At 38.3% G+C, this 17,232-nt stretch overlaps 1 protein-coding gene across 2 annotated transcripts in view; it reads right to left on the bottom strand.

Moving 5' to 3' along the window:
• The window catches only part of psd2 (pleckstrin and Sec7 domain containing 2), a 41,421-nt gene that overhangs the window by 5,044 nt on the left and 19,145 nt on the right, over positions 1-17,232 (bottom strand). Inside the window, exons 1-7 of one of the 2 annotated variants that reach the window (XM_066648856.1) lie at positions 12,196-12,503; positions 5,309-5,503; positions 5,137-5,217; positions 3,547-3,659; positions 2,497-2,555; positions 594-683; positions 312-355 (exon numbers count right to left, since the gene is read on the bottom strand). In XM_066648856.1, coding sequence (XP_066504953.1) covers positions 312-355; positions 594-683; positions 2,497-2,555; positions 3,547-3,659; positions 5,137-5,217; positions 5,309-5,503; positions 12,196-12,272 — 659 coding nt within the window. In that variant the 5' untranslated portion in view covers positions 12,273-12,503. Of the gene's footprint in view, positions 1-311; positions 356-593; positions 684-2,496; positions 2,556-3,546; positions 3,660-5,136; positions 5,218-5,308; positions 5,504-12,195; positions 12,504-17,232 lie in introns of those variants that run through there. The other variant, XM_066648855.1, reaches the window with a different exon arrangement.

The raw sequence follows: 17,232 nt of genomic DNA, 5'->3' as shown, positions 1-17,232 counted from the left end.
TATTTTCAAATTCCAGTTTGCTCAATTTAAGAACAAATTTAGCTACGCTACAACTTTGAAAACAGAGGGTAAAGGAAAATTCAGGTCTGATTTTTATAGATAATAAAATAATATATTTTATTATCTATAAAAATAATAATATATTTTATAGTTTATAGATAATAAAATAATAAATATCTTCAGTATATTTTTCTGTTAAGAAACAGAAAAGAAATTACCTATATTGTTGTTAAACACACACACACACACACACACACACACACACACACACACACACACAGATAGTGACACCAGTGAAAGCAGATACTCACATGGCCCATTCTAATTTCTCATTCTTTATTGAGTTATACAGCACCTAAGCAAGAAAAAAAGAGACATCCCATTTCAGTATAGAAATACATGCATTTGACATGAGTGCAATGGTCTCATTTCTGGGTTTAAGTGCTCTGTAAGCATATGTTGCAGCAGGACTAGAAATAGCCTGGTAAACATAGAACACGTTTCCTGTGAGTGTACTACATACATAGAAAGAACAATGTCTAAAACCTTGCACAGTCTTTAATATTATTCCATGGAATCCACTACAGCTTTACCTTGAGTAAATCTTTGGGAAAATCTTTGCCATCGTTCAGACCGTCCAGATTGCTAATGAACTGCTGGCAAGACATCTTCTTCCCAATGTTCTAGAACAATAAAATCCATACAGAAAATCAGATTATTTTAAAATGATTATATTTTAATTATTTTTTATTTTAATATCTCAGAAAGCAACAGTAAGAACTTGAGATGTATGATGATATCAAGATCATATTTATACAGATGTCTAGCTTTGTGTGACATTTCAAACCAACATATAACGACATATACTTTGCTACAAATGAGCATAATGTAAATGTTAAAATGCATGTGTTACTGTGATATTCACAAATGCCCACAATTCACAAAAAAAGTTTGTGCATTCCTGCTAAAAAGTAATATATGGTCCTTCTTTAGGGAAAATATATTTAGGGTTAAATTAAGGGTGATGTTAAGGAACTAGGCCACCAGAGGGCAATACAGCATCAACATTATTTCACACAAAACAGCTAGGCTTTTAAAACAAAATCATTTTCCAGCCTTTGTTCATCCAAGAACATCATTTGTACTGAGACATATATATATTTACAGTTTGTCAAAAATGCATTGTGTTTCATTGTGAGAAGAGAACCACAGAGGAAAACACAAAGAGGAAACTGCACTTACCACCTGCTCGTGACAGGGGCCAAAGAATGAGATAAGAGTGCATTAGGAAAGATAAGTCAGAAATACAGAGGTAGATGTGTTAGTGCGACAGAGAATAAAAGGATGGCAGTGCTATGAAAGGTTTAATCTCCACAGGTCAATACTCCCTAGACATTACCAATCTGTTCAAGGAATTGTCAGTGAAACATGAATAAATCAGAAAATCTCATTTTTAAATTAGCGTTTAAAAAATTAACACAGTGTGTGAGATTCATGCAACCACTGAACACATGTTAAATGTCTACTAAGAGTGTACTATATGATATTAATATATCGCACTGTGATCAAATGTGTGACTTCTGACACTGCCGGAGTCTTTTCTGTTCTGTTTCTGTTTTGGAATATCACCGAAACCTAAATATAACTGGGCCATGACGTCTAAATCAAAAACCCCACAACTGAGTCTAAAAATGTGTATTACAAACCTACAAATCAGTTCTTCTAGTCAGTCAAATACCTACAGAGAGAGGTGGGATTCATGGCCTCAGTCAAGGCTTTTCTGATGTTGCCTGGGGAACAGCTCAACTCAATGGAGAATGTTCACTTAAAGCTCGCACTACATCAGTCATCCTCATAGGCTTCAGGCAGGAAGCCATGGTGCTAATAATAGCTGCTTTATATATTATAACTAGACACTGTTTCCTTTTTAAGCCCCTGCATCAAATTCAAACCGTTAGATCATCTTTTGTAAACACTACATCATACAATTGCTTATGTGTTGTGAAATATATATAAATGGTTTTGCTTCAAGAGAATATTTATCTAAAACAAATGTAAATTAACTAAATAAAACACTAAAATGTTTAGTGTTTTTATAAAAGTTAAAGCATGATTTCTGGAATGAAAGGCTGTAAAGACAGTAGTGATTGGTGAAGCCAGGAACTGAGATACTGGATCCAGAGCAGGCTGTTTATCATATCTATCTAAACACCCTCATAATTAAATCAAAGAGCATCATTAGTATGTACAGGCAGTGCCCTATTTCCCTCTATCTACAGTAAAGAGTGTAATTATGCAGTACATGGAACTTAATTTAGATATTTGGCTACAATTTCCATGTTATATGTGCAATTAATACAAAGAGCACCATCTCTGGAACTAAAATGGCAAACTCTAATAGGAGCCGGTTAACGAAGCAGGACAAATGCTTTCAATTCTGTGCATGCACATGGTACATGAATGAATAAGTAGAAGTTAGTGTGTTTATATACGTACATGGCCATGCAGGTCTGTATTCAGCAGCATAAGAGCACAAGTCAAAGTGTGGGCTCCATCTGTAAATACAGAAGAACAAGTTCATCTAAAACCATATAAACAAACAAACTGTTTACTTAAAATGACATCAAGCCAAAATAAAGATGTAATCATTTTACATGATCACATGATCGTTTTAAACATGTCTGCTCGTCTACATGCCTAGTGAGATATTTAAACACTACAAAACACTCCTTTTTTATGATGTATCTTGAAAGTGGGAGGAAATTTGAAAAATCTGATTGTAGTTTTACTTTTAGTTTGTTTTTGTTGAACTAACACACTGTACCATGCCTTATTCATTCAGTCATTCATTATCTGTAACCGCTTATCCAGTTCAGGGTCGCGGTGGGTCCAGAGCCTACCTGGAATCATTGGGCGCAAGGCAGGAATACACCCTGGAGGGGGCGCCAGTCCTTCACAGTGCAACACAGACACACACACACACATTCACTCACTCACACCTACGGACACTTTTCAGTCGCCAATCCACCTACCAATGTGTGTTCTTGGACTGTGGGAGGAAACTGGAGCACCCGGAGGAAACCCACGCAGACACAGAGAGAACACACCACACTCCTCACAGACAGTCACTCGGAGCGGGAATCAAACCCACAACCTCCAGGTCCCTGGAGCTGCGTGACTGCAACACTTCCTGCTGCGCCACCGTGCCGCCCCCATGACTTATTGTTTTGTGAATTTACAATTAAAGTAAATCTGAATTAATTTGCTGATTAATCAACTTGAAAATGTAGTTTGAGTTACTACTAGTTATTTTACTCTTCTTGGCAGATAAAATATGTCAGGCATTTGTTGGAAATTCAGAAGGAAGCCAGATACTAATTACTTATCACCTATTACCTTGATTTTTTATTCTCTAGCAGGTTTTAAAATGTGTATTTGCATACTACATTCATATTTCTAAAAGCACTGATTCCAAATGTATAAAGAGCAAAACCAGACCTTTCAATAGTAGAGTAGGGCATAATGAATATCTGTTATGTATCTTGCCTTCAGAGGTGAGGGCCTCTGGGTTACAGTGACAGAAGCGCTTGGAAAAGTGCACTAGAACTCGCTCTCTCTCCTGTGTCTCTCCCATCAGAGGAAATGCCTTCAGGAAGTTCCTGTGCGAGGAGGAGGAACATGAAGCATGAGTAACTGTGGAATATGAAGGTTTTTGGGTTTTTTTGGAAAATAAACCCTAAATAAATCATACACCACACTCAAGTTTGATTCAGTCATTTAGACCCTGGTTTACATTTGGAAACCAAACTAACACCTCAAAATGCCCTAGCTCCAGGACAGTTCATAGGGTCAAAGGCCCAGTCACTGCTGGCCTCAGCAATATCTCACACCACTTCCTGCTATACTGAGCAACACAGTCAATGGACTAAGTATATCACTGTCCCACTGTCCAAGAAATTCCATTCATTCTTTCATTATCATCATGGAGTGCATGTGGCATAGTAAAGTAAAAATGCACATATTTAGTATAATAGAAATCATTTCTGGATTATTTACACTACATTTACCATATATTGCACATATATATAGCATTAAATTAAGTTACTTATTTAAACAAATAGGAAAAACCATACTAACTATACTAATTATGATAAACATTATGGCAGTAATGTGCGTGTAGAAAACCGAAAGTCTGACCAGTGCCAACAGAACTTATAAAAAGCAACTGGTATTTTTCTCTTTTCCCTTTTTATTTAAAATGCAATAATTTTCCATTCTTTTGATGATAGCTCTCACAAAGTCTGAGAGAGGAGCAACTATCCTGAAGGCATTTTGAAACATGCCCTTTTAAAATGCAGTTATATGCAATCATAGTGCAACGGTACTGAAATTTAACTGTGTTAGCTGTAGGCTAGTCAGTTTGCTGTGAGATTTACAATGTGCTGAAATGTTCCATTTGGGAGGTCTATTTGTGACAGTTCTGAGACATGGCAGTCTGACAGGCGTGTGACAGGAGTGCCAACTTCCCCCTTAAATGAGATTTCCTCTCTTTTCACTCCATATCCACATCTATGGCTTAACTGAAAAAGGAAGCAATCTGGCTTAATATCTACCCAGAGATGTCTCTGGGAGAACCGAGGTAGAATTTGTACTGTCAGCTGTCTAAAGTTTTCACATCAACAAGATGGTGGCAATGCAATCGAAGAAACAAGTGACTTACAAGAAATCAGCTGTTGCTTGAAGCATTTAGGTTCAGTTTACACTTGACAGTTAAATGTATCTTTGTATCTGGATGTTGTCGTTCATTTAAAAAGACTAGTGTATCCTTTTAAAAAGGACACTGTATACAAAAGTATATGTGTCTGTGATTGGTATGTGTTTAGATCTGATACTGCAGTAGTCAACTACACAATGTGATCAGATCTGTGTTTATGTAAATGAAAGGTGAGCATCCTGGCTGTATCCCTGGTCTTACTTCACATGATCTCTAGCATTGACTTTCAATATAATTTGCTCCTGCAAGCTTCAACAGTAGCCGGTAGTTACATGAGACGTACAAAATGAAATGTTTCTATGGGTCCATTCAAACGAGAGAAAAATATAGAGTACACAAAAGTAAAAAAACACAAGCCTCACCTTAGCGCTCTGTCTAAGGATAACCCTGTGAAGTCAAAGAAGCTCAGATATTCTGACGCCACCATCTGGCTGAATTCATTACTGTAAGACAAAAGGAAAGGTTTTCCTCATGTGTTCTCTCATGTCCGTGAGACACACATTCACACACGTTCTCAGATATTCACACACTCACTTCTTGCCCAGATGTCGCGCCACATCACAACGCTTGAAGCCCTCCAGGTAGAACAACCGTTTAGCCAGCCGTTTGGCAGCATCTGCGTCAGCGCGGCACCCGTTGGCGAGGGTATCAGTGCTGCCCCTCTCCAGAGTCTCCAGGCTTCCCAGCTCAGAGTCTGAGTCACAGAGCCCATCTGTGAGATTGGCATCACTACGAAGAAACACAGGACAAAATAACAAAAAAAAAACAACAACAAAAAACATTAGTACACATAAGGAGCAGGTTAACACTTAGAAGTCAATTTGTTATACTGTAGAATTCAAATACAATTATAAAGTAAGACAAAGTACTGTGCAAATGTCTTAGACCATCTATGTGGGTATAAATATATATCTTTTTCTTGTAAAAACACTATACACATTACAAAGGTTTGGCTCCTGATTTGCCCTTGACACCAAAGTCATTGCAGAGATTTATTCAAATTCACCAGATTTAATTGAATGAAGTACTGAATAAACGAATCAGTTACTGGATAATAATACAAACTGGATTACATATAATACTGAGTTTCCTTAATGACAGATTTGGAAAAAATAAGTAAACACAATGACATGCAAACAACCAGTACAAAATGTATTGATCATATTTGTATTTCATCTAATATTAGAGTTTTAATAAGGTAATAAATGCTTAGTGTCCAGAAAATTAGCAAATATTTATAGCTTCAAATCACCATGTTTGAGTTTTTTAGTTTTATAAAATACTATGAAATGATGCTATGAGTAAACAGGAGTACATGTACATGAAAATTTGACTTGTTTTTTTATTGGTTCGATTAGCTACAACAGAATGAATCAATATAAATTTATACAAATCTTTTCAGGCATCAGACATGTTTGGAGTGATTTGGACTACACAGTTCAGTGTGCAGTGTTCTCTGTGCTCACAGATCGATGAGGAAGCATCATAACCTCTTCACTGGATTGACAGGCACATATCTTTTGGTTAATTCATGCTGGTCTAAATAATTAATGAATTTATTCAGCATTATTGTCTGCTCCTCAGTGAATATCAGCTTGAAAGAGTAATTAAAATGTGTAGGATGAAGTAATTGGATAAGTATTGCAAAACGTGTTATGCTAGCATGTAAAACACAAAACAAAATAGAAAATTCACATTTTTGTGCACGAAACAGAAAGGCATCCCATTAACTCTTTGTAAAACAGCTGTCTGTCACCACTCCAGAGACATAGCCAAGAAAAGACCTCACACACATTCAGGGGCCACTCACTGGTCAGCGTTTTCACCTTCATACGTGCCTGCTGAATAAATTATGGCAGGCATTCTCTGTGGATGAGTCAAATTTTTTGCATAATTTAATTGGTGCAATTGCATTAGGCCCAAACTCGATAAGGCGCGGTAATGTGTCGGTTGCCATGGTGCCAGCAGAGCCCGACATTCTCAGAGAGAAGCGCAATTTACGCCCCACTTCAGCAGATGGGCTCTTCAACATTATTACACTCTATCTTCCACAAACCCCCGCTACCCCCCCACACCCACTCAAGTATAAAACACCCAACCAGGTACAACTGTTCGTTCCAGCGAATCGAACGTCTGATCAATGTTTCATTTTGGTTCTGGGGATTTTAATGATTTTACTTTGCTTTATTTCTGTGGTTAATAAAGACACTCCCTCCTTTGATTATTGTCACCAAGCTAAAACAGTTACAATTTACAATTCAATAATAAATAAATGTTGCATACCACTTAAATTGTATTGTCTTTGTGCTCTGCATGTCAATAATGGATACACAGTAGAGGCATGTCATTAAGCAGCTACATTTAATCTCTTCTACCAAACCATTCTTGGTAGCTAACAGTGCAATAATTTTCAGGAGCAGACGTTTCAGGTCACGTAGGACAACTGCCCAGTGAACGAGAGCAACATAAGTGACAAAGACTCATGAGACCCATGAGTCAGACACATAGATCACACACTACACTACATGGAATCTACATGAGTTCCATTTAACATGGGTATGATTCAGTTAAGACTTTCAAATGATGAAGAGTATAATTACTAGACGAATCCTAAAATAAGTGCTTGACATATTCATGTGAAAAAACACTACATTATACAGCACTGGAGCTTAAAATGTTTGGTTATGTGATCATTCATTAAATATCTCAGAAAATGAGTCTGATATCGATGGGCACAAAGCTTGAATATATGGCATGATGGAAGATTGATTTTACAAAAATTATACTTTTTTTTCTGTCCTAAATTAAAAATATCTTTTGTGCAGTGCATGTAGGTGACGCTGGGTTTCTATGGCAAAACATTTGCAATGTATTCATTTTTCTTCATTTGTAACTGTCCAAAATACATGAGACATATGTACGCGGTGGTAATTTAGGTGAAAGTATTTCTTATTTTCCTCATTGTATCATTGTTTATGAATGTATAATTTATGTAGTAGAACAGTTTAGGGACTGGTATAGAATCAGGTTATATGTGCATGAAAAAGTTTGTATATAGACATTGCTAATGAACTGCCTCTCAACAGAACATTCATTCCTTCATTCATTCATTCATTATCTGTAACTGCTTATCCAATTCAGGGTCACAGTGTGTCCAGAGCCTACCTGGAATCATTGGGCGCAAGGCGGGGAATACACCCTGGAGGGGGCGCCAGTCCTTCACAGGGCAACACAGACACACACACATTCGCTCACACACTCACACCTATGGACACTTTTGAGTCGCCAATCCATCTACCAACGTGTGTTTTTGGACTGTGGGAGGAAACCAGAGCACCCGGAGGAAACCCACGCAGACACGCCACTCCTCACAGACAGTCACCCGGAGCGGGAATTGAACCCACAACCTCCAGGGGCTGTGTGACTGCGACACTACCTGCTGCACCACCGTGCCGCCCTCAACAGAACATGATGAAGCTAAATTCATGAGTTATATATAACCCAGTTTAGCCTAGCTTTGATATCAACCCAAACTAGAAATTTAGCTCAGCTAAAATTAACATTAACAAAGCCATTTGTTCATTTTTAGGCAAACAGAGCACAGAACAAGAACATCTAACTTAGTATCAGCTAACATACTATTGCTATCGTTTACATTTCATCAACTGCAGCAATGATCCTGTTACATTAGCGTACATTTAAATGACCCCACACCCAGATTAAGTAGATTTTTACCTTGTGATAGTGACAACATGCACCAGCAGTCATCTGAAACATTTTTCATTTGAATTTGATTCACACCAGGGCCAATGCTTCCTCAGTATAAAGTACAGGATGAGTTGAGATGGGAATATGTTCAAATTCAAACTAACAGAATCTTCTTTTTTGAGGTATAATATTAGACAATAAAATATAATTGAGATGGTTAAAATGGCACACATATGTTCAAGGTCAATATTCCGGGCTCATCACATCCACTTCCTGTGACTTAATACCCTCATAAACTCCCAATGTGATTCACCAAATCTTTCTGAACCTGACTCACTGACATATTGCGCCTGGGGATAGGCATATCACAAATCAGATGCAGGTGTGACACTCTGTTTTAACAACAAAACAACTGGTTCGTTGGAGCAAACACCTCAGACTAGCACATGCATATCCAAACTGCTGATCCAGAGAGGTTTGTGTAATAACCTTGTGAGACAGATTGGAAAAACCATCAGACAGCCGTGAATCAGTGTCTGCTCACCGTCAACACAGATGATGGATTAAACAGTTTAAACATTATTGATTTCAGCTGGAACATGGCAGGTAGCGTGTAACCCCCATACTGGGCTGACAACATGGGCTTTTCAGTATGAAAATAATGTCAGACACCTCACCGTTCATATTATAGCAAACAAATATGGAACCCAACCATTTATTTTAGACTAAGCTTAAGCTAAGTATAATCACACAGAAAAATATTGCTGATTGTAGGGCGTCCACAATTTACAATATCAATATATAAATTAATCCTTAAATTTGACACGTATTGCTTTACTTTAAATTACTGAATGTATATTAAATGTAGCTGTGGTATAAAGCAAAAACATGTGTGAGATGCTACAAATGACTAGAAACTACTGAATGCAGACAGAATACAATCAAAAAAGCATTGCAATAAATAACATGTATACAAAATGTCATGAGCACTGATTTTGAAAATGCTCACAGAGGATACAACTGACTAATGTGTTGTTATATGCCAACTACACACATACAAGCTTTAAAAATAGCAAAATGCAGATTTAGTCTAGAGTTCCGATCCTGTGGTAAACTATATATCCACCCTGGTATAAGCTACAATGAAGAGGGTAAAATCTTGTCACAGTTGGAAGGTGCTAGTTTGTAAAAGCATGTGAACAGTTTTACACAAACACTGTGGTAATTATGTAACTAAAGAGAATGGAAACTGCAGGGTAAGAGAACACTCAGATGTGACCCTCTGTAAGGTTGGACTCACTGTGATATCGTATACTGCAATATTTCTGAAAATGATTAAACTAGTACTCTAGTAGAACAATGAACACAAAACAGTTAAAGTCCTAACCTGCCCCTATTTCCTCCAGTGAAGTCTTCCCAAAATGTAATACTCTTATCTAGGAACGTGCCTGTGTCTACAAATTTAAACATGAGGCCGCCTGTCTAATGACTCACGGCAGCCAGGCAGCGTGCCCTCATGTTGCCAACTTGTTATGAATAAGCTCCTCAGCAAGAGGTGTGTCAGTGATGAAGGTGTGGAGGATAGCATGTCCTTTTATGCTGCGAAAATCACTGTGTGTGTGTGTGTGTGTGTGTGTGTGTGTGTTTGTGTGTATATCATAAATTCTCAAGGAAAATTGCCTGGCAGCAAAGTTACAACTTCTTAAAGAAAGCAGAAATATGTAGAGCAGTGATAGTTATGAGTGTATACGTTTCAGAAAGTGGACTGCAGAGGAAGGGTAGGAAATCTAAATGCAGTGTGATAAATTACACCACAGTACACCACAGTATACAGTATACACTCTGAATGGACATAGTCATCGCTCACAAAACACTGACCAAGTGCACTTAAGTGAAATTCTGAATTTAAAACATTATAGTTTTTTAAGTGTTTTAAAATTGGACCTTGCAGCTGTATTCTCTCTATTATAACTTACTAAACATCAGAAAAAACAAATAACGACATACATATCATGTATTATGAAAATATCCACAGGTATTGTGATAATGTATATTTTACCATAATACCCATCCGTACTGCCGAGTGAAAACAAGGTTAAAGCAGGAGTTTGTTTAATGTTAAATAGATGAGCAATGGACAGCTGCATACATCAGGGTCAAATGTTCTTATCAATCTTTAACAATTTACAAGAGCAGGCAGCTCCTACTTTTATTGCATGTATTATGTAAAAATATGGTGTTGACCTGTGTCCATCTTTTTTTAATCTAAATTAAATTCATATAAACTCAGCTCAAGGTCTGTTTACCCAGTCTGAAGTAGAGTAGTATGTACTATTTCAATAGATCTTTACACTTTATGAGTATTTTTAAATGACAAATGTTGTACATACACCAAGTGTGCTTTGGGGGAATTTGAATTTGAGAATAAACATTGACAAACTTCACTTCTTATTCTGAAAGAATCTGGACGCCCTGAGAGACTCTGATACAGTTTTTTAAAACTCAAAAACATTTAACTCAGGTTGTTTTTAGTGAGATATATTTGCTTGGACCTGAGGATGTATTTGAGGTAACTGTAATGAAAAGTAAATATTTATGTTTTTAGCTCAAAAAATTAAGTTCTGTGTTAAGCAACTTAAGTAACTTATGGTGCTGACACAATATATATATATATATATATCTTAGCACCACTTTGCCCTATATATTCTTGTTTACACAACTTTTACAAATCACTAGTTACATAGACTAACCCAGACATGTCGGCTCTGTAACACGTTTGAGCTGACATATAAATATTTGTTGTACCCAAAAAGTACAGAAAATCTGGAGCAAAACACATTAAGTCGAGCCAACTTTTCTTTTTTTGTTGTTTAGGAAAAAACCCTCGACATTGCTCCAGTCCATCACAGGGCATCGCACACTCGCCCACGGACAGTTTCTCACAGCCAGTTCACCTACTGACATGTGTTCTAGATTGAAGGGGAAAACACATAAATACAGTAAGATCACGCTAAACTCCTCACAGACAGTGACCTGAAGAGGGATCAAACCCAGTGTGATCCCCACCTCAGGTCTGTGGCTGTAAGGAGTTTAGTGTATTCTCCTTGTGTCTGCATGGGTTTCTTCTGGGTAGTCCCCCCCACAGATCCGTGAGTGTGTGATGCCCTGTGATGGACTGGAGCCCTGTCAGTTCAGAATATTTTGCTCCAGACTAGACAGTATCTTTTAGTTCAAGCAAATATTTATTTTAGAGCAGACAAACCAGTGTTAGTCTGTATAACTAATGATTTACAGAAGCGAAGTAAACAAGAAAAACTAGTGGAACTAGCTATATAGTACAGCGTAGTGAAACTTTCTAATACATCCACCATTTATTACCATAAGAGAGGTTTTTTCTTCTTCTTTCTGGATCCTTTGGGTCCACAATGAAATGATATTAAAGAGGAGTGACCAGTCATAACTGACCCAACACAACATAATGGAAACTCAAAAAGAGATGCCAAAATAAGAGTAAAAGTAAATTAATTTCCTCAAAATTTGAGCAGACGTATCATGATTTAAATCTCAGCACAATATAATGTGAATATAGTACATGTAACAGTAAATGTAACGGTCTAGGACTAATGTGTGCTGTTCTGTCCACTCTTCTGAGTTCCAGAAGCAGCAAGTTTAATCCTTTTAAAGTTTACTGAAGTCGTGTAGACGGCACTTACAGAAGTTCGAGCAGAAAGTGGAAATGAACATCATACTCCTCCTTCCACATCGTCCCCTTCCCGCGGAGATCACACATCTGCCCGCGCGCGGCGAGACATTTTCACCAGAAACCGACAAATCCGCCGCTCAGCATTAGACAGTCTGTTTCATTCGGCATTAATGTGGAAAAACGGGCTCTAAACGCTTTCTATCTCTCCGTGAAGAACTCACGGCCTTAAAAAAAAGAAACAACCGAGGTCCTGAGTTCTGAATTTCCAACACTTCTTTTTATCCGGCTGAACTAAGACTCGGACTCAGCTAAGCTAAACCCTAAACTCACCGCAAGTCCTCACAGAGGAAGGAGGCGGGGCTCCGGGCCGGACAGCCAATCAGCGTTCAGTGAATATCTCTTCATATTTCCAGTGTTTAAGTGCGGACCTGGACCGGAGCCCGGGATCAAAGAGGTCAGCAAGGCAGGGCTTTTCATCACAGAGGCCAGAAAGTCCATTACCACACACTGCCGTCTGTAGGCCAGCCACACACTCACTGAATGCCTGTTTTCCTTTACATTAGAATGAAAACCATTTTGTTATAAATCCTCATTTCTGGTACAGAAAATCACCAAAGAATTACATGATTGTGATTTAGCAAGAGCAACTTAACTGATTAGTCTCTGTGTCCTGGGTTTGATCCTCACCCTGGGCCCATGACTGTGAGAAGTTTTGTGTTTTCTCTGTGTCCAGGTGGATTTACTCAGATAACCTAAAGCATGTTTTGTTAAGTTGGCTGGTTAGTTGAAACTATCCACAGGTGTGAGGGACTGGGTAAGTGTGTGGTGCCCTAATGAACAGTGTGGGTTGCTGGCTTGTGCCGAATGATCCTCACTGGGCCCTGGAGCCATTATGACCCTGATCAGAATGACACATTTACAGAAATTGAATGAATGAATGAGTCAAAATGATGAGACACAAACCCCATTATTACAAGATAACAAGTCATAGCTATTAGATGCTAAACCATAATTTTGAAAACCCTTAATAACTATGGCTTATTTTCCTCAAAGGGCCAGCCGTGGCCTGGTGGTTAGGGAACCAAGCTTGGTAACCGGAAGCCTGCCAGTTCACTCCCCAGAGCCAGCAGGTCATGACTGAAGTGCCTTTGAGCAAGGCACCTAACCCCCAACTGCTCCTCAGGCACCATGGCTAGGGCTGCACACCGCTCTGGGCATATGTGCTCACTGCCCCCTGCCCCCTAGTGTTCACTAGTGTGTAAGTAAATGTGTGTTCACTGCAGGAATTGGGTTAAATGCAAAGAAAAAATTCCTCTGTGTGCAAACACAGTGGCCATTAAAGTAATTCTAATTCTATTTCTTATTCGCTTGAAATATTTATTTTCTCAAAATATTAATTTATTTTGCCAGAATAATGATTTATTTTCTTGAAAAATTCATGTCTTTGAAATTCATCATGCCTAGTTTCATTCTGTGTGTGTGTGTGTGTGTGTGTGTGTTTATGTGTGTCTTTCAACCATGGCCATATTTTGTGTGTTTCTTCCGTTGTAACTACTCATCTAGAGATTTAGATATTGCCTGTACACACAAGCTTGCCTACAATAACACACACACACACAGACAATATCTGATGTCTATCAATGTGTGACACATCCTGACATGCTCCCATGTTTTAAAATCCTTTCATTGCTTTGGTCTGTATATGAACACAGAGTTGGACAGAGTTGGATAGAGGGTGAGTGGTAGAGAACAGGGCTACAATAGAGAAGCCAAAAAAGAATTTTTGGCAAGTCCTAAAATAAAGGCCACCACTAGACTGGAGACTTTTAGTGTCTGGTATTTACATGCTCCAGTAAACCGAAGTCACAATACACTTCACCTCTCTTTCACAAACAACACATCAGTGATCTGATCATCGGTGCCTTTATTATCAGCTTTGATTTCATTAACTATCATCATCATCATCATCATTTGTCATTGCACAGTTATATTTATATTCTTTATAATCGTACACATGCTTTTCTTTCTTGTAATCACCATCATCATCATCATCATCATCACCATTATCAGCACACAGAATGTGCAACTTGTTTCTACAGAGAGAGGGCTGTATAAAAGTTAGTCTGAAAATACCTAACCTCATTAACACCCCGAAAGCAGACAATAAACACATACAAATAAACCTGATTACAGTGAAAAAAATTTTGGGGATATGAAGATATATTTTATTTGTTTTCATTATAAAGTAATAGATTTATTTATTCTGTTTGTGTGTGTGTGTGTGTGTGTGTGTGTGTTTCTGTTCATAGCAAAAAATAGCTTTAAATATGATTTCCTCAGGTGGCCTGAGATGTTTTTACTCTCTTAGCTGCATAACGCTGTCTATACCTGGGTCTTGGGCCCTGTTCCTTGTTCCACTTTGCAGCACAGTGATGCTGTAATGCAGCAACAATGTGTGTGAGGTAGAGGAAGGGCTATTATTAGACTGAGTCTAAACCCACAGCAGAGAGAGTGATACAAAACTGAGAGGATTTAACAGCAGGAATACATTTACAACACTCACACTCACACATACTTATACAGCAGATGTTCAAGGTCTACCTACCACACACACACACACACACACACCTTCTCACCCCTTAACACACCCTCAGTTTCTAACATCTTTCAGGACAGGCCCTGTCACCGTGTAGACAGGAGATTAATGCTCCCCCCTGGAGATTCTGCTCCTCTGCTTTTTCACACGGCTCACCATCATCTCAGGCTCATCTCACTTTCATCTCACTCTGGTTCTCTGCAGCGTTCCTTGCTTCCTCTGAAGCTCTGTGTACATCCTCATCAAAACACTCACTCTCTCTCTCTCTCTCTCTCTCTCTCTCTCTCACACACACACACACACACACACACAAACACATACATCTGACAGAGCTAAAAAGAGATTCAACACAAACGCTAATGCAGGACTTAGAGAAGATAGCAGGATTAAGGGAGATACTCATAGGCCTGTGGTCAAGGTTCACAGGCCACCACAGCATCACTCCCAATCCATCAGCAATGGCAAAACCTGTCAGTATCAGTATATAGGTGGTGTCTAACCCATGAATGGATTGAATAATTATGTCCCATTAGTTTTGTTGTAGTTTCAGAAGGCTCAGTGCCTTTGAATAAAGTATGGGAGTATGAGATATTTGCTAAAAAGAAAATCAATATATAATATATCTGTGTAAAGAGTAATTAACACAAACACTGCCTGCATCCTGTAGGAAAAAAATATCATCAGCTGAACTAAAATCTGACCCACTAGTGCTCTGCATACATACAACCAGGATGGGCAAATCCAGATAGGAAGCGTGTGTGTGTGTGTGTGTGTGTGATAAAGAGAGAGAGAGAGAGAGAGAGAGAGAGAGTGAGAAAGAGTGAGAGAGAGAGAGAGAGTGAGAAAGAGTGAGAGAGAGAGATAGGGAGTATGAGTGTATGTCACTACGCATGAACAACACAGACAGACAGAGGGGGGGAACGGATTATATATGGAATGGCTTCCAAAATCACACTGAAGTGAAGAGAAGAGAAGAGAAGAGGAGAGAAGAGAAGAGAAGAGAAGAGAAGAGAAGAGAAGATAATTGCAGAAAAGAGAAGAGAAGGAGAACAGACATATCAAAGAGAAGAAAAGTTAAATAGTTTAGGATGAGCAGCCAAACAGATAAAACGTATCTGCATAAAGCAGATGAAGTGTAGGGTGAAGTGACTGACAGTCCTTTCTGAATGCAGTCTCATATGTTTGATGCACTCTTTGTTGTACAGACTAATTTAATCTACACTCAGAGGTCAATTCCAATTGAAGGGTAATGAAGTGTAGAGAGAACTTTTCAAGTCTCTGAAAATGCACAGATTGATCTTAAGATGATAGGAGGGGGGTGTTGGTGGTTTCTGCGGCAAGGATCTCTAATGGGAAATCATCGACAGAGAGTACAGTTGTAAACACACACACTCACACACACACACTACCCAAATTCCATAGAGGTGCTAGCAGAAATAAGCATCATAGTAGTATTTTTTTACTTGATTTTTATTATTTTTTTATGATTTTTAATTTAAAAACTAGCTTTAATAGTTTGAAGCTTGAAGCATGCACACACACACACACACAGTGTAAATTCACTTTGAAAAGAATAAAGAATTGATAAACAGTTTGTGATTCTTCCAAAACTCAGGGAACCAAGAGACTGCCAAATTAACAGCCCTCACACTATTTTGGTTCCCACACAGTCTGAAGTCTGCTTCAGATTTTGTGTAAACACATTTTTCCCATAAACACCATACTGCAGCATACAGAGAAGACAGATAAACAATCAAGATTGAAACCAGCTGCTTATAGGCACATTATACTAGCATTATATATTATATAATATATAATAAATATTAATATTATATAGGGCTGTTGCTGTGAAAGAATTTTCCGTGCAGTGATTTAATGGGGCTCATTCCTGCGGAATGCGATATTACTGCCCCCAAATTACTTCATTTATCCAGATTCTGGTGCTATACTCCCAATTGTCAGTTGGAACTGGCCTGAACTGTTTGTTTTGAGGCTGCTCCATGACTTGGTGCTTGTGGAGGCAGTAGGGATTCGATAGCTAGATGACAGGTAGCTAGATGAGATCTCAAATTTGATGCATTTCCCAGTTTCACAGTGACCTTTCTGGCAGAGATTTTGCATATTGCCTCGTTTTTCTCCCAAACTGGCAATATTGCATTTGGTTTTGCAACTAGGTTTGCTACCATTGTGTCCATTTTATAAAAGAAGACTAACACTCAGCCATTCAACCGCAGCAGTTCAGATACCAACAGTTGGGAAAACTTACACTCACTGATTTTTCATGATTTGTGAAACAAATTTACTTAAAACATTCATTTTGCACTAAAGTATAGAACAAGAAAGACCTTGCAAAAAAAAGGGGAAAAACACGTACACATCGTGGTTGTGACAGTTCCTTGCAATATTGTGGTTATTGCGACAGCCCTAGTATATTATATATTATATTACTTT

This window comes from Hoplias malabaricus, chromosome 17 (genome assembly GCF_029633855.1).
Source record: "Hoplias malabaricus isolate fHopMal1 chromosome 17, fHopMal1.hap1, whole genome shotgun sequence".
Taxonomy (NCBI): Eukaryota; Metazoa; Chordata; class Actinopteri; order Characiformes; family Erythrinidae; genus Hoplias; species Hoplias malabaricus.
The sequence above is the reverse complement of the archived record's forward strand: the minus strand, read 5'-3'. Positions and strand labels throughout refer to the sequence as shown.